This window comes from Lissotriton helveticus, chromosome 6 (assembly GCF_964261635.1).
Source record: "Lissotriton helveticus chromosome 6, aLisHel1.1, whole genome shotgun sequence".
NCBI classification, from domain to species: domain Eukaryota; kingdom Metazoa; phylum Chordata; class Amphibia; order Caudata; family Salamandridae; genus Lissotriton; species Lissotriton helveticus.
This window is the reverse complement of record NC_136067.1, coordinates 1,740,161,991-1,740,180,146: the sequence shown is the minus strand read 5'-3', so window position 1 is coordinate 1,740,180,146 and position 18,156 is coordinate 1,740,161,991. Positions and strand designations below refer to the sequence as shown.

The window sequence follows — 18,156 nt, the reverse complement described above, 5'->3', positions numbered from 1 at the left end:
CGCAAGGTTTGAAAGAACTGGAATTTGAAGCTATTAATTTTCATATATTTCTATGATTAAGGATATTGTTCTGGCTGCTAGATAAATACAAAGGATAAATAGGATTTCTTAGCATTGTTAGAAGTGTAACTAAACTAACTTGTACTTGCATATTTCCAGCTTGAATGCTCGTGTGTAATTGGGCACATCAGGGATCTTTTACAAAGTGAAGATGATTGTAAGTTAACAGGATTTCTACCATTATCAGTTGAAGAACTTTGAAGATATTCAGTTTTATTTGCATGTGAGGGAATACAATTTGTTATTAAGTCATTCTCATTCACAATATTTTGGAACCTTTATTTGGCAGCTCTCCCTATTTGTCGTGGGGGTAAGCCCATATCCTTATCACCAAACAGTAAAATGTCCTCTGTTTGGAGCCCTGGGGGATACTTAATCAAGTTTCTCCGTCTCCAGCATATTAAGTTGAGTCTGTTGGTTGTCCTAGATGGTAGATTTGAAAATTGGGTAACACTCGTTTGCCCTCTCATCCGACATTACGGAGATAGCTGGTCTCTTTATTCCATGCCTTTCTTATCCTTTTCCTGGCCGTTTTTGTTAGCCCTTTTACACTGGAGTAGTTTGGTGAGTTTGAAGTGTTTGATACATGAATATCTTCCCTTTCTGACTCATCCACTAGTGACACAACTTTGACCACTTCAACTTTTTTAATCAGAAAATCTATCTGAGTATTGCATGATTAACCTGTTTCCTCTACAGGGATTTTATTGCTCAGAACCAATTGATTGGGTTGTGCAGTTGAACCATCGTGGTAGTGGGGGCAGCAGTGGCAGCAGTAGTGGTGGGTATGGTGGTCAAGACCAAGGAGGTTTTGGTGGTCAAGACAATCGTAACAGAGGAGGCAGAGGTGGAGGCTTTGGAGGCCGAGGTGGATTCGACAGAGGTGGAAGAGGTGGTCCCAGTGGAGGGCCGCCAGGAGGTGGTCCCAGAGGAGGCATGGGCGGTGGTGAACGTGGTGGCTTCAATAAATTTGGTGGAGGTGGAGGAGGTCCCCGAGAGCAGAGTGGCCCCAGACATGATAGTGGTGGCTCTGAGCAGGACAACTCTGACAACAATACAATCTTTGTTCAGGGTCTTGGTGAAAATGTTACCATCGAGTCTGTTGCCGACTACTTCAAGCAGATTGGCATCATTAGGATTAACAAGAAGACTGGACTACCAATGATAAATTTGTATGCTGATCGGGAGACTGGCAAACTTAAAGGGGAAGCTACTGTGTCTTTTGACGACCCCCCCTCAGCCAAGGCTGCTATCGCTGGTTTGATGGGAAGGAGTTTTCTGGTAACCCCATCAAGGTTTCGTTTGCAACCCGCAGAGCTGACTTCAATAACAGAGGTGGAGGCAATGGTGGAAGAGGTGGCAGAGGGCGCGGAGGTCCAATGGGACGTGGTGGATTTGGAGGTGGTTCAGGTGGTGGTGGCAGTGGCTTTTCCAGTGGTGGAAGGGGACAGCAAAGAGCTGGCGACTGGAAGTGTCCTAACCTAACATGTGAAAATATGAACTTTTTTTGGCGAAATGAATGCAACCAGTGCAAGACATCCAAACCTGATGGACCTGGAGGACCGCAAATGGGTGGTGGATTTGAAGACCGAAGAGGTGGTGGTGGTAGAGGTGGATTTGACAGAGGTGGATGTAGAGGCAGAGGTGGCGATAGAGGTGGATTCCGTGGAAGAGGTGGCGACCGTGGTGGATTTGGACCAAACAAAATGGATTCAAGGGGAGATCACAGACAAGACCGCAGAGATCAACCTTATTAAATGTGAATGCCTGTTTTGTACTTTTTTTTTGTCTATGATGCTGCGCTGTTCAAACTATTCCATTTGTGTATATTGTTTCCCGAATTTTATTTGCTTGTATTTGTATGCCTGTTCATTAAAGAAAAATTATTTTAAAAAAAATCAGTAAAGCCCCGGCACCATCCCTCTCTCTGTTGGTTCTTAGCGCTTGGACGCCCCCGGGCAGCAATCGCGCTCTACAAATCTACATACAATACAATACATACACTTTGTCCTGTACCAAGAGTTGGAAGACGTATTCCTACAGGCTTAGGGCATGATTTTGAGTTTGGTGCAGCAGCGCTGGCTCAGCGCTGTCTAAATGCTGCTTCCGCTGTGCCAAACCCATGCATGGACCGCCGGACATGTTACAAGTTGTATAAGTACATAATATGGTCGGCGGTCCTTTGGCCTTTCCCATGGCAGTGCCTTGAAAATAGGCACAGCAATGGGAATGGCCAAAAGGTCTAGCACGGCAAGGTTGTGACGTCCATGCTGTGGGGTAGAACTGGGTAGAATACAGACCGGGAGGCAGAAGTTGTGCCCCCCTGAATGTATCCCCAAGTGGAGGGGACATTTGTTCCTGCACCTCCAGCCTTTTCATGGTGGTGCTCTGCCATGAAATGGCTGGCGGACCAGGAACTCAAAATATGCTGAACGAGACTGCACCAGTCCCTCCTCAACATAATGCATTGTGGCGCTCCTGTGCCACTGCTGGGGAATGACTGTTCTCTGGCACAGCTGGTCATGCACCACAAATATGTCTTTCAGACTCGTAATCGGAAAAACGGTGGGACACGACTTCTGAGCCACTACTAGTCTGGCGGTTTCAAGACAGCCAGACTCAATATCACGCCCTCAGTTCTTTGCAGAGAGGACATGCTTTTAACTTTGTCAACAAGGTCACCTACTTTTTAGTAGGTCTGAAACTTTATCTGAGATACGAGCACAAGTGCATTTAACTAATTGGTTGTTTGTGTCTGATTCGGCTTTTACAACTGAGGGCCTCATTTCGATGTCAGGTGGGAACTTTCCGCCCAACACCATCTTGGATTCGGGAAATGACCGACTCTCAGTCAGTAGTTCCGCCCGACTGATTACGATGCAACCAAACACTGTGTGGTCTGAATGCCATTGTTCCCTATGGGAGCCTGTGTTCTGCCCGACAACACATGCTCCTATGGGGAAATGGTGTGTGTGTGTAAAACCATGCACCCTGCCAGATGCACCCCACGGATCCTGCAACACAGTGCAGGGTTTTACAGGGTGGTCCCTTAGGTACCCCCTCTGCACCCAACTGGAGGCCTCAAGATGAATGGGGCCCTGCTAAGGGCCCCAAAGTCATTTTCCTACAGTTTTTTTTGTGTCGGACAGGCTGACTCGGAAAGGTAGTTGGAAATCGACATCGTAATCGGTTGTTTGGAACGGCTGTTTATAGAGGTACACAATGGGGTTCTGTCTGACACATATACTCCATGAGCCAGTCGGAACCGATTCAGAATAACAGCTTGTTTTTCTTTCAGACCGCGAACATCAGAATAGGTTGGGCAGAATGTGAACTGACCGAGTCGGTCGGAAGGGTTCCGACTCGGTCTAGGAAATTCTGGCCCGCCTGACATCGTAAAGAGGTCCTAAGTTGGTCAGTTCAAGTAATTTAGACGCTATCTCTTCAATGTATTGAGCAGATCTATTTGTATGTTCAAATTGCCAGAGTGAAAATGTAATGCAGTGGTTATTGCATCCATATTAATAAGCATATTCCCCATACTCCAGTGAGAACCTGAGAGAGCTCTTTAGGGGATTTAACCTCCACAGGGTTGCTTACGTCATATTTTACCAAAAAGGAAAGATCAACTGGACTGAGTGAATAGTTTATAGAATCCAATTGATCCTCATCTGTCGGGCCTGACGTTGGTAGTGAAAAATTGGCAGAATTTATTTTCTGCAGAGCGAGAGCCAGTTTTAAATCACGTTTTTTGCCTCCTGTTATAGGAACTGGACTAAAAGGATTAATGTCAGGCTTCCAGTTGGACCAATTAGTGCCGTGTATATCCTGAACAAGGATGACACTTGTTGCACTCTTATCGCTCAATGTCGGTACTGGCGGGGACAGCACTGGGGTTATAAGAGTCTGTTGGCTTGAATTGAGATCTCTGACAGATTTATCCATGCTTAGATTATGACTTGTTATTTACTGGGTGATAATAACAATGGGCATGCTGTCTTTTATCAGTGTCACATTCAGGAGATTTTGCTGTCTCAGTTCCTGCGGCAATGCAACGCTTGGCCGAAAGGGGGTTGAGGGGCAACTCCCTGAATTAATATGGACTTGCTACTTTCCAAACATTATGTGAGAACCTAACTCATTACATGGTATTGCATCACTATCTAAGGTTTGTTTGCTTATATTGCCAACTGAATTATATTAGGTTTTTAAGCTGCTCCCAATGTCCACTCCCTGGGAGGTTAAAAAGTTACTAGTAGTTGGATGTAGTTTTGTGATGAATATTGCTGACATATTTGAGATACTTGGTAGCATTCCATCCATTTTGAGTGATTTTTCAGGGAATCTAAAATAGTCCACTATAGGGCGTTGAGTAGCAGCACTGCTAACAAACTTGAGTGAAGCCCCCATGCCTTCGGCCAAGGAAGGTCCCTGCCTTGTAGCTGTGGAGGCATTTGGGTCCTGTGAGGAGACTTCTAGGTTGAAAGATAAAATCAATGTTTCCATTGTCATTCTTTTCCGCTTTCGTAGCTATTGTGGGGTCCCACGGGAGTGCCCAGACCTCACTATTAATTCCAGTGGCATCGCAGACGCTGAAGCAATCTTTGGCTCTTACTGACTTTACTGTCTTGTTAGAGGCTATGGATGTGCAATAAGGCGGGGGAGCTCAAGCGGGGCCTGCTAACCACACCTGGACCTGACCAGGTCATCTTCGCTACCCCACCACTCAACACTGTGGTTGCATTAACCGCTTCCGTGCGGCGCCGATTCCGCCCCTGTGCTGGACATTCCAGAACAGGGTGCGGTCGTGACGGAACCGTTCCATCATCAGCACAGCTCAGCCGTGACTGATGACGGAACGGTTCCGTCACAAGCATCGAAGGGGTTAACTAATACTGCCACCAATTCAATATAGATCCAAACCCTGTAGATCTATGCATCTTTAGGAGATGCTGCTTTGTTTTGGGCTCCTCTGATTTTTTTGCCATTTCTCAGAAACCGTCAAAACCCAAACCAAATCCCTCCTTGATCTCGGTGGACTAGGTGATCTGGATGGTCTCAAGTGATCTGAATGGTAGGGGGGTACAGGCACAATCAGAGCAATATATACATAGTTTAAACAGTCTTTTCACAGTACTCTAAAACAAAACTAAGGTTAGGCCAACTAGCCTTTTCCACACCAACCTGACATTGCTGGTTATACTGCTGGCTTCTGCTGCCAACCACTGCAAAGACCCCTCCTTACCGCCTTGAGGTTAGGCACCTCTGCACCACTGCTCACCATCCCTGAACCGTGCTGGACCAGACATCCAGATGTCATGTTCTGCACCCGTACTCCTCGCTCTCACCCTGCCACTGTCCTTGAGGAGCAGGAGGGGGTGTCTTAGCAGAGTCTTGGTGGTGTCTAAATGGCTTAATGGTGCATTGGCGGTCCGGCAGCCCAGAAAACAAGGAAAGTATTTAAAGTTAATGATATCCTCACAATTAGCTTCCCAGCTGCTAGAGAAGCTTGTCCAGTCATATAGCAGGCCGGGTCGGGCCGGGGAAACAGTTGCCATTCAGCAGAGCAAGTGCAGGGCCAAGCCACAATGGGAGAAAGGTGGCATGCAGAGCAATGATGGAGAAAACAGCCCCCTCTGCTCGTGGCCCCTCCTCCTCCTGGTATGCTGATGTGCTGGTGAGCTGGCGTACTGCAAGAGAGTGATTTTCCAGTTGATTTGCTATTTAACGAGAACTCAGATAGTGTGGTTTAGAAAGCTCCAATCTTTATTCAAATCACGATTATCTCATCTAAAGTAGAATCTGATATCTTTTTAGGTTGTTTTCGGGCTGCAGAATTGGTGCAAGATGGTGCTTCTGAGAAAAGCAACTATAGAGAAGGTTTTGAGGCCATGACTGCTTAGGAGTGTTATGAAGTAAATCAAAAATGTTAGGAAGGATTGCCCTTAACATTCAATTGGCAAAGTATCTTAGCAGATGATGGGAGATACATAATATGTAGTACCCAAAGTTTGAGTAAATCCTGCTTTCTCTTTTCTTAAGTATATGTCTCATTATTTTGGCTTCTGTAGAAGAAGCACTTGAGTATATTGCAGCCTTTCGCCTTCTTGGGAGCAGCTCGGACACTACAGTAAATAACTAACAGAAGAATCTTACTGGCTTCCTAAACTACACTCAGTTCTATGTATGTTCCTGGCACTGCTTTGCACAGTGGGTGTGCCTGTAGTGTGGGTCTACCAGGGATTTTATATTAACAGAACACTTTTTTGTGAACTTGCTGCCTAATGGCTAACTTACATGGAGGCTGTAAACAATGTATTGCATCGTTAAGTAATTGATTGTATTTCTTTCTAAACATTATGAGAAACATTGTGCGGCATATCTGTGGTAAGGTGTGCACATAAGCTTATGAAGGAAAATATGTGCATATATGTATATATATATTTATATGACATCTAGCATAGTTCTTTTTATTGGAAGTATACGCTACAGTACAACATCCTTTGACTATTCAAACTATAAAACATTTCACAAACTGGAAGTGTGCTGTATAGCGCAGCATGCTGGCAACGTACAAATTGTTAGAAGAAATATATATATATATATATATATATATCTTCAGAACAACACGGCAGTTACCCCCACCAAAGTATCCACGGCGCAGAGGATTCCACAGCACGGCAAGTCAAATTTTAAAATATGTTTATTTTTTCATTTTTTTCTTTTCTCTGACACCAAGTGCAGAAGACAAAAGGGACGGTCGACGCGTTTCGGCAGATGCCTTCAACTGTATATATATATCATTCGGCGCAAGGAGTGGACTAAAATCTAATATGCAGAGTTTTATCTGGAGCCCACTGGAGGGCTAATTAAGTGATCCCGAATGGAGTGGCATAGGAGGCAAACCCACTGGAGGGCATAAAACAGGACGCATAAATTACTACAGACCCCAGCATGCTTTGTAAAAACAATTACAATGCAAGGGCACACCGAAAGCCTGCAAAGGAATTTTTAGCATGCAGCAGAGGCGTGGTAGTTTTGAACAATTGACTCCTGACACTGGCCTCTGACGAGAAGCACACAGGCTTCGAAACGCGTAAGGCAGAGGGATGCACCAGAGAGATGAAAAGCTGCAAGTTATAATAAAGTGGTTGGTTAACTACCTTCAAGCGGAGTGCGGCCTCGTTTCTGAGCACTTTTTGTAGAATATACATATATATATATATATATATATATATATATAGTCACTGAAAAAACCATAGGTTTCACACACGTTATAGTTAGGAATTAGCATTTAAAAAATCTTGCAAATTCGTTGAAAAACCCATAGGTTTTACACACGTTATAGTTAGGAATTAGCATTTAAAAAACCTTGCAAATTCATTGAAAAAACCATAGGTGGGGGCGTGGCCAGGCGCCGATGGTAATGGCCGCCTGAATCCCGAGCTCCGCCGGGACCGTGGGTGTCCCCCTTAAAAATCCGCCCTAAATCCTGGCTGGGAGGCTCTCCAAAGGCAGCCCCCAGCCCCTTCAGGCAAGGTCACCACTCGGTGAGAAATCCGTGCTTCTTGGACCCTCGGAGACTCCGGAAAATGGCCGGAACTTCCAGCGGCGGCCCGACATTTTACCCCTGGAGCCCGCGTACGGCTGGACTGGCCACTCGGGGTCCCGGCTCGCGGCCTGCATCGGCCCGCGGCTGAGTGGCGCAAAGGAAGGGGGCGTGGCCTCAGCGGCGGCGCGTAAACGCCGGACAACCAGGGACGTATGGCGGGGCATCCAGCGGGATCCCTCGAGTAAGGCAGACCCGGGACCGCTGCTGCTTGACTGCCCGAGCGGTGAGTGGGGCGGCCACACACAGTTTGTCTACGGTGCAGGCGGAGGTGAGAGGGCCCAGCCTGGGCTGCTCCCGGCCTACCGTGATTTAACTGCCCTTCACCGCTATACACAGGAGATCTGTGTGCCGTACACGTCCCGCTGCTTTGGGGGAGGCCGGCCCCGGGAATCTAACGGTGGAAGGCTCGGCTGGAGGCGGACAACGGGCCCGGGGGGTGTTGGATCAAGACGCGAAACCCCGGTCACGACCATAGAAGTGTGCCCCTGCGCTGCCACAGCGCCTGGACGGCAGCTGCTGTGTGACAGGGTCTCTGTCTCTGCCTGGAATTGGCGGGAGCGGTGAGTGGACCAGAACTGGCAACGGTCAGGAGGAGAGTGGGCGCCATACTGTCGGACCCCAGAAGCACCAGATCGACCATGAAGCCCCCCAAAGGGGGCGCTGTGCCCCAAGCGAACAGGCTGGACCAATATACTGTGCCCAAGAACCCAACACAGCCTGGGGGAGAGACGAGGGATGTCGCGGGAAAGGCGGAACCCTCTCTAACGTCCATCATGGCCGCGATCCAGGCACTTGGCACCAACCTCGAAACGAAGATGGACAAAATCACCATCGAGGTGAATCTACTACGCACCGATTTGGGGAAAACCGCGGACCGCTCGAAAGCCAATGATGCGGGCATTAGGACCCTCCAGGAATCGGAGAAGAAGCTCACTAGTAGGGTCAACGAGTTGGTCCACCAGCACCGACAGATGGCACTGCGGCTCGACGATCAGGAAGGTAGGGCTCGAAGGAGCAACATACGCGTGGTGGGAGTGGAGGAAGGACTGGAGGGTGACAGTATGGAGCTTTTCATCGAGGACCTTGTACTCCATCACCTTAAGCCAAAGAGACTTTCCAAGATCTTCACTATAGAAAGAGCCCACCGGGCTCCGATTCCCAAGCCCAAGACTGGAGCCTCACCGGGAACAATCATTGCCAAAATCCTCAACTACCGCGACCGAGACGCTATACTACAGGCTGCCAGACAACACGGTGAACTACAATACGAGGGGTCCACGGTACGGTTTTTCCCTGACTTCACGCTGCAAGTGCAACAAGAACGGCGGTCCTTTCAAGGGGTCAAGGCGGCGCTCCGAGACCATGGAGTTCGATACATGATGTTCTTTCCTGCAAAGCTGAAAGTTATATATGAGGGTCGGTCCCATCTCTTTACCTCGCCGGCATCAGTGCAGGACTGGATCGACGCGACGCTGGCTGTAGGCACCTCTCGCCAAAATGGCGGACAGTGGAGAGACAATGGACAACCTTCCCCGGGATCGGTTACGGAGGGAGCTGCAGCGGGGGGGCAAAGTCAACGATCCTGGCGCTCGAGGTCTAACAGTCCCCGTTGGGACTCACCCGGAGAAAACACAGCACGATGAAACGTAGCTCGCAGGGCTTGGAGGAAGCCGGACAGTAATGTATTAAGTGTGCTTGTGGGTATGCCTGGGTGCTCCAAAGGGGGCGGAATGGGGCCGGCCCAGGTATCTAGGGCAGCGTACCCACTCTTTGCTTGCATACCGGAGGCCTGAGGGACTAAAGGACCTGGGACACTGACGGGGGGCAGCCAGGACGGGGCTGGCCACGTGCTTCCCGAGCTAGAAGTTTCCTCGGCTTATCACCGGGGCTGGGGTGGGCGACAGGCGCTCTGCTAATTGGGGTGGTGGGTAGTTTGGAACCCACGGAGCAGGGGGCAGGGAGGGGGGTTTTGTTATTGCAGAGGTGGGCAAGTTGGTTGGGGTCCAGGGAGGGGGGAGACCTAAGGGACTGTCGGAATTGCATATGATTGTCTGTACTGTTAGAACATTTCGGGGAAGTTCCAGGTCGGGGGGTGAGCATTGGGGGGGATCCGGGGAGGGACGGGGAGTTGGGGGTCTGTTATGGTCGAACGATGTAATTTGCTATGAAGTCATTAGCGGTTCAGTGATGCACAGTTGGAAAGGTCTACAAAGCAATGGTTATGGCTAGGCATTGGGAAAAGAGCTTGAGAATCATGAGCTGGAATGTCAATGGCCTCGGGGACAGGCTCAAGCGCACTATAGTCCTTCAATTCCTTAAACGACACCAACCGGACATAGTAATGTTGCAAGAAACTCACCTACTGGGTAACACATGTCACGCACTCAACAGGTGGGGCTATGCTCTCGCCTCACATTCTGGCTTCACATCAGGTTCCAGGGGGGTGGGTATACTGATTCGCCACTCACTACCCTTCCACATTGACAGTACCAAAGAAGACCCACAAGGCCGTTTCACGGTGGTCACAGGACGCTGGGAGGGGTCCACACTTAACCTGCTTTCGGCATACATCCCGCCGGGATTACAAGCTCAGGCCTTTACAGACCTGGGCAAATTGCTGCTCTCCCTTCCCGTAGGTCAGTTGGTCCTGGGCGGGGACTTCAATTCTGTAGTATCAGGACTTCTCGATAGACAGCCCCCCAGGGATCTTCCCCAAGGGCACCTGTGGTTGGCTGACTTTCTTGAGGCCTTTGGGCTCACCGACGTTTGGCGTCACCTCCATCCCACACATAGCCAATTCACCTTCTTCTCAGGGCCACACCATACCTTCTCACGGATCGACTATATCCTCACAGTCCTCCATCACCACACTGCAATACGGGAGGCCACACTCTTACCCAGGGGCATCTCGGACCATTCCCCAATTACTACACACATAACATTCGGAACCAGGAGGGAGGGGTGTGTAGCGCCGATAAACCCCTGGCACTTAAAGAACGAGGACACGAGGGGGAAACTTGCCACCTCCATCTCTAATTACTTTGATGAGAATTTGGGATCGGTAGACTCCCCTGTCACGGTGTGGGAGGCATTCAAAACGGTGGTTAGAGGGGAGGCACTTTCAGCCATCGCAGGAAAAAAACGGGAACGGCAATGTCAGGTCACTACAGTTGAGGCGGACCTTGCTACACTGGAGGCGGAAGCGCTTGAAAAGGGGACCAGGAATATTAGGCATAAGTGGCAGGTCAAATTGGCGGAATACAGAGAGTTGGTCTCCCTGAAGGCCCAGACGGTGGCTAGACATAGAATGGGTAGATTGTACGACCAGGGTGACAAAGCTGGAAAGCTCATCGCCTGGTTGGATAAAAAACAGCAAGCCAAAAAGATAGTCCCATTAATTCATGCCCAATCCGGAGTGACTCTCACGGAGCCTCGAGAGATAGTGGAGGAGTTTGCCAGACACTATAAACAGGTCTATACGAGGGTGTCTGACCGACCAGAGGAAGACTCTGTTGCCCTCCTTGCTGATATCAGGATGCCGTGTCTATCAGATGAAGATCGAGAGACCATTGATAGCCCCCTCACAGAGGCCGAAATACAGCGAGCAATAATGGAACTCCGGCCTGGGAAGGCATTGGGTCCTAACGGCCTCCCGATAGAACTATACAAGATTAAATCAGAAACTGTCAGTAAGCACCTTAAAGCCATGTTTGAGACGAGTAGAGAGAAGGGAATGCTGCCACATGACCAGCGCATCGCCACTATAGTGGCAATACCAAAGGAGGGGAAACCTGTTGAACACTGTGCCTCATACAGACCGATCTCACTCCTGAACGCTGAGCCGAAAATATTGGCGAAGGCACTTGCCAATAGGCTCAAACCTGTACTTAGTACGCTGGTACATCCTGACCAGTCAGGATTTATGCCACACCGGAATACGGCCCTCAATATTCGACGCCTACACGGGGTGCTCGGCCAGCGCCATAGACTGACGGAGGACGCGGTGGTGGTCTCCCTGGACGCCACTATGGCGTTTGACACCCTGGAATGGCCGTACATGTTCGCTGTCCTGCGTAAGCTGGGCTTCGGACCCCGATTCTCGTCGTGGGTTCGTCTCCTATACTCGGACCCGCTGGCACAGGTACTAGTGAATAATAAGGTTTCGAAGATCTTCACCTTGGAACGGGGCACTAGACAGGGCTGCCCTCTTTCCCCTCTCCTGTTCGCCCTCTCCCTCGAACCTTTGGCTGCCTGGATCAGACAGGACGTATACCTTCGCGGAATAGAGTGGGCGGAGGGATGGGAAGATAAAATATCCCTATACGCGGACGACATTCTCCTGTACCTCTCCAAGCCACGACGATCAATCATCGCTGCACTGGACATCCTCGCCAGTTTTGGTCGCAATTCCGGCTTCAATGTCAACTGGAGCAAATCCTACCTTTATGTCCTCAGAGGGGAATCACCGAGGCTTCCTGCCGCTTGTCCCATCACAGTTGTTGAGGAAGGCTTCAAATACCTGGGAGTGTTCATCTCCACCGACAAAGCCCTATCCTATGAGCGTAATCTTCTGCCTCCCCTTCGGCGTCTCCAACGAGAAGCCAAATCCTGGCAAGATCTGCCATTGTCACTGCTAGGCCGAGCTGCCTTATTCAAAATGATGGCGCTGCCTAGGTTCCTGTACGCCCTCCAAAACTTCCCTGACCTTGTGCCTGATGCCTACTTCAAGGCTGTTGAAGCCGCTCAGCGTACCCTCATCTGGGCGGGCGCCCCTCGTATTGCCTTGCAAAAACTCACACTAGGGTGGTATGACGGTGGCATAGCCCTACCCGACATTCGCAAGTACTACTGGGCGGCCCATCTCTCAGCTATCAATCAGGGGACCTACGGGGACGGTAATGATCCGGCCTATGGGATGGACAGATGGCAACTCCCGGGGGGGAACTATGACATCGCACTTTACTCCAAATTGGGTAAACATCAACTCACTGGACCTACGCAGCATTCGGTACAGATATGGCGCGTAGCCCAGAAAAAACTTGGCTGGTCCGGGGTCCTCACCATGGCCACGCCGCTATGGGCCTCGGGCAAGTTAGGCAACCTGGGCCGGACTAAGGGATTCCGTAATTGGGACCTGATTGGGATCTCACAAATCAAAGACGTCTGGGGACCCAAGGGTGTACACACATTCGAACACATGCAGGAAACATATGAACTGGCACATACTGAATACTTCAGATACCTACAGTTGCGACACTCGTTGCAGGCAAACATTCCACCACACACTACGTTACCTGTGTCCTCCCCTCTTGAAGACAGGCTGTTAGATGGCCTTCTTCCAGAACATGTTATATCCCTCACGTACAAAAAATTGCTTAATAACTCCCCGGACATACTCCTTCCCCTAAAAGAGAAGTGGGTGGCTGATGGGTTAGAAATTGATGAGGAGGAGTGGACTCATGCTTTGGCGTCCCCCTGGGAAGTTGCAATAGCAGCCCGACTGCGCCTAATTCAACTTAAAATACTTCACAGGATTTACATTTCAGGTGCAAGGCTGCAGAGAATGGGATGGGGTGGGGACGGCCTCTGTAGAAGAAGTTGTGGTGCAGAGAGTACATTCTTTCATATCCTTTGGGGGTGTCCTAAGATACAACTGTACTGGGGGAGGGTGGTCCGGTGCATGCAAGAGGTGTGGGAGGTAGAAATACGGCTGGAGGCCAAAAAATGTCTGCTCAACATTTGGGAACCAACGGACCTGTCACACAGGGGGAGGCTTTGGGTTACGCTTGGGATGATGATAGCTAAACGTAACATTGCCAGACTGTGGGGTGATCCCAACCCGCCGAAACTGAGGGACTGGAAATGTGACATGGACTGGTCCATGTTGCAGGAAAAAACGGTGTATATCTCACGAGGCTGTCCTCGCAAATGGGTGGAAATATGGTCCAGGTGGAACGAATTCAGGGGAGACATCTGTGAACCCCCACTGACCACACAGCCTGGCTCACTGGAAATGTAGGCCGCGACCAGACTCCTAGAACTATACTGACTTAGTTACCATACATGTGCACCTGAACTGCTCTGAACCTTACCATTATGTACCGTATCGACCAAGTTAAAGGGGGGGATGTTCTTAGTTTGTTTCTTTCTTGAGACCTATACACATCAACCATATTATATGCATTAAAACTGAAAATATGACCTTCTTTATCCTTCATTATCCTTCAGGATCTCACAGTTATACAATATGCAACGCCGCCGTACCCCCGGGTTGACGGTCTGGGCTGTGTTCAAAATCTATCTGCACTGCTGGTTTTTACTGTTGGCCGGCCCTGAGGGGTTGTAGGCGAGGAAAATGTCTTATGTGATCTGCTAAAATAAAGGTCTTTATTAAAAAAAAAAAAAAAAAACATAGGTTTCACACACGTTATAGTTAGGAATTAGCATTTAAAAAACCATGCAAATTCATTGAAAAAACCATAGGTTTTACACATGTTATAGTTAGCTGAACATTTCTCTCATACAAAACCTTTGAAATTCCACCGTTATAGTTAACTGAGCTAACTATAACTTGCGCACCCGCAATGCACTGCTGATGACGTCACATGTTACATCACTCATGACATGGTCAGTGGCATCACTCATGACATCACTGATGACATCTCAAATGAACTGTTAGTGCACATACTCACACTTGCACATGCGCGGTGCACGCCCGCTCACATGCCACCACCTAGCATGCTTGCTATCACTAAGCCTGGAAACTAATACATTAGCCAATGGGATATCCCCCAAGACCATCATTCTTATACACCGTGATGCGGTGAAAAAGAGAGTGTCGTCATCGATTTTACTATGAACTGATTGCTCGACCGAAGGAGGACTCCTGACACTCGACATGGTATCACTGCTTCTGCCGCCCAGCCACAATACCATAGGCGCGGAGGCGGCGGCGCCCGCACCCAAAACACCCCAGACCCAGCGAAACCGCAGCCTTCGAAGACACAACAAAACACAACAGAAGCAAAGGTAAGAGAAGCCGTCACAACATCAGCCTCCACTGTAGGAAATTGTATATGCTTGATGCTATTTTTTTCTCCATCATATGGCTTTCCTACCCCTTAATGGTTTTAAATTGTATGCACATAGTTTAAAAGTTTCTTTCTGCGTCACAACTTGCTCCAGACTAAGCATGGGCAGATCTAGCGGATCTCGCGTACGCGAATTTGCGGATTTACGGATTCGCAATCCGCAAAATCCTCAAACTCTCGCGGATTAGCGGATTTTTCCGGTTTTTTTGTTGGCGAGCGTTCGCGAGGATTTGTGGACCATTTCGCAATTGCGAACTTACTTTTCGGCTCGCAACGGCCGCGACTATGTTGTTTCTACGTCTGGTTTATCATCACAGGTTCACAGCACCCTCTGTTTCACCACTGCCACCCTCTGGTACACCCATGCCACCCTCTGGTACATCCCGACTGCCACCCATTAGGTTTGTTTATCACTGTAGATTATGGGGGTGAAAAAAAGCAAGCACACCGCCCTGCTTCAACTGCCATGAATTAATTTGGGGTTGATTAATGTGTCACTTATTTTTAAACTTCCAGTCTGGCTGGCACCTGCTTCCTTCCTTATCTGTAATTTGCTTTCTGTTGCAGTGAAAGCAAGCACACCTGCCCTTCTTCAACTGCCATGAATTAATTAGGGGGGGATTAATGTGTCAGTAATTTTGAAACTTCCAGTCTGGCTGGCACCTGCTTCCTTCCTTATCTGTAATTTGCTTTCTGTTGCAGTGCAATTTTTTTTCACAGGACCTTTATGGTCTACTTGTAGCTATTCTATGAGCCTGCTGTTTGGGTCATAGCAGGGTCATGGAATAGTTGCAAATAGGCAACTGAACTCTGGAGGGGCCCCTCAGGAAGCACTAGAGTGAATGGTTACTAATGTTAAGTTTGAACTTTTGCACCTGCTGATTGCTTTCAGTTTAGCAAAAATTGTTTTTCTGCAATTTCGCGTGATTTGCGGGGCGCAAATCCGTGCGAGATCGATTTCGGAAGCCGCGAATGCGAGCGAATACACTATTTTTTTTTTGCGGCGTGTATGTTCGCGTGATTTTTTTCGTGTTCGCAAGGCGCTTGTAGCTATACGTTTGCGAAGTTACCCTAGCGGTCGTACACGGGCGCAGCCATCTTGTTTGCGTGACGTAATTCCGTTTCCGGCCGCTATGTGTAATCTCGCAAAGTGTGCTGCTCACTAGTACAATTTCGCACGTGCTCGCGAGGAAAATCTCGCGCGAACTTACCCACACGGTCGTGAATGGGCGCGGCCATCTTGTTTCTCATTCATTGCTATGGTTCTGGGCATGCTTTCTGTATCCTCTCTGAATCTCTGCCATCCTTTGCTTTTTTTGAAGTTTATTTGATCTATTTTACTTATTATCTATCCCTCTATTCTTCTAGCTCTATATTTTTGTGTTTTCTGCTACTTTTTGTTAATTTTAAACTACTTTTTTTAACTCTTTTATTTTCTTCTTCCCTATTCTATTTCTTCTTTATTATTTAACTCATTTCTGCCCAGACCATGGTAAAGGGAGCCGGGAAGCACCCTGAGAAGGTCAAGGGTCCCGCACCCCGTGCCCGGCTCCCGTGCGGACGTTTGAGGGGGGAGCAAGTGATGCCACGGGAGATCTTTAGCGCGGAGGAGGTGGCCGCACTCATCTTCCACGTCCAGCGCCGCCTCCCCAAGACGATCCTGGGAGGCGGCAAGATCGCAACCGGCTATGGCATCCGGGAGCGCCGGAAGCAGTGGGAGAAGGTGTGCCGGGCCATGTTTAAGCTCTCTGGGGTCCGGCGCACCTATAACCAGGCCACCCACCGCTGGATGGATGTCATGGACCGGGAACGGGACTTGCTGGACGTGCTCGGCGTAGAGGTCCCCGGGCTTGGTGAGTAGTAGTAGCCATTTCTAGCTATTTCATCACTAATCTGTTTTATCCGGCTCTGTTATTTGCAAATCTTTGTTCTTTACCAAGAGCAATAATGCTGCCGATTACATTAGGTAAATTATATTTCAAAATCTTCTATGCATTTCAGGTGCACTGCTCTCCTTCTCAGTAGCCTTGCTTGCTACTATGCCTATTTGTCTTGTATTTTGTGGTCATTTCATTGGCCTGAGAAATTATGTATGAGTGCAGTGTAAAGAACTGCGTAATGCTAGACACTAAGGGTCATATTTTCAATTACCGGCGCATCCCTGCAAAGTAGCAGGGATGCGGCAGTAATTGTGCGCCATGTCACCACCACCCATTGGCCCAAAACGTCACAGAAGCCTTACGCATCTGTGGCGTAAAGGCGGCGCATTGCTGGAGTTGCGTGCCAATGATGGCGCAGCTCCGGCAATGCTCTGGGGTGCCCTATCTCCCCAATGCTGCATCAAGCCGTACGTCGGCTTCAAGCAGGCGCAGGGTTTGAGTCACGCATCATTGTCCTAAAAGTGACTGATTGACATCTTGTACATTTACCTCACCCACTTCTAGGATTCGTTCCTGCGCAGGAACGCCCTCCCTTGCGCCGGAACGCCCCCTGATGGTGCAGGGCTTTACAACGTGATGCATCTCCCATATGCTTTTTTTTTTTAATATATACGTCGCACCATGGCGACTCTTTTGTTCTGCGGCTGTGTCACAAAAGTCACGGCACAATGGAGGAAAATGAGCCGCAAGGGACTTCTAAATCAGCCCCAACAGACTGAAGTCCAGTCCTTCCTTTAGACACATGGCTATAAGAAGAAATAGTGGTGGTGGTCGGTGGATTGATAGTTTGAGTATTCACTGATCTGCAAGCAGGATGGACTTTGTCTGTCACTTTGCGTGCTGCGGACTGCTGCCTGCCAGGCCTAGGCAAACCTTTTTAGTAGTCTGTTTATTGAGTTACATAGGAACTTTGAAAGTCAACGGTCCGCAAATCAGGCAATACGAATAACGTAGTATACCACATGAGATAGGTCAATATATCCTGTGGAATAGTTGTATATCTATTTGCTATTTCTCAAAAATATTTTGTTATAGTTCTTTTGAAATGTTTGATTTGGTTGACAAATCTCATCCATGTTTTCTGGTCTTTCTTTCTTTCATGTTGTACATCAGCTCCCCCCAAGGGCAAGAGGACACAGGAGGAGGGTGCTGTTCAGGAGGATGCAGGCCAGGATCGGGCAGGCGAGGGCTCCTTTGCTGGCCCCAGTAAGTTTTAATTTTAATAAAAAGTACCTATTGTTTCCTAGCGTTCCTCATTCGATTTTTTCTAAATCGTCTTTGATCTTCTTGTAGACTGGATCTAAATTCTTATCCTGCCTCGACTATGACTCCCTGTGGTATTACTAGATTATTCTTATTAGTCTGTGTGTGTAGCTAACTAAGATTGCACATTTGGCAATTCCATTGGACTCCCATTCTAGTCAGCAATAGCTCTATGCACTGAGTGCAGTCC

The 18,156-nt window shown here is 48.7% G+C and overlaps 1 protein-coding gene across 1 annotated transcript; it reads left to right on the top strand.

Moving 5' to 3' along the window:
* The first annotated feature begins 735 nt into the window (after positions 1 to 735).
* Positions 736 to 1,958, top strand: LOC144762857 (RNA-binding protein FUS-like). The gene is given in 2 exon segments (XM_078648139.1): positions 736 to 1,312; positions 1,315 to 1,958. Coding segments are annotated over 2 exon segments (1,080 nt in total). The 3' UTR covers positions 1,818 to 1,958.
* Positions 1,959 to 18,156: the final 16,198 nt, after the last annotated feature.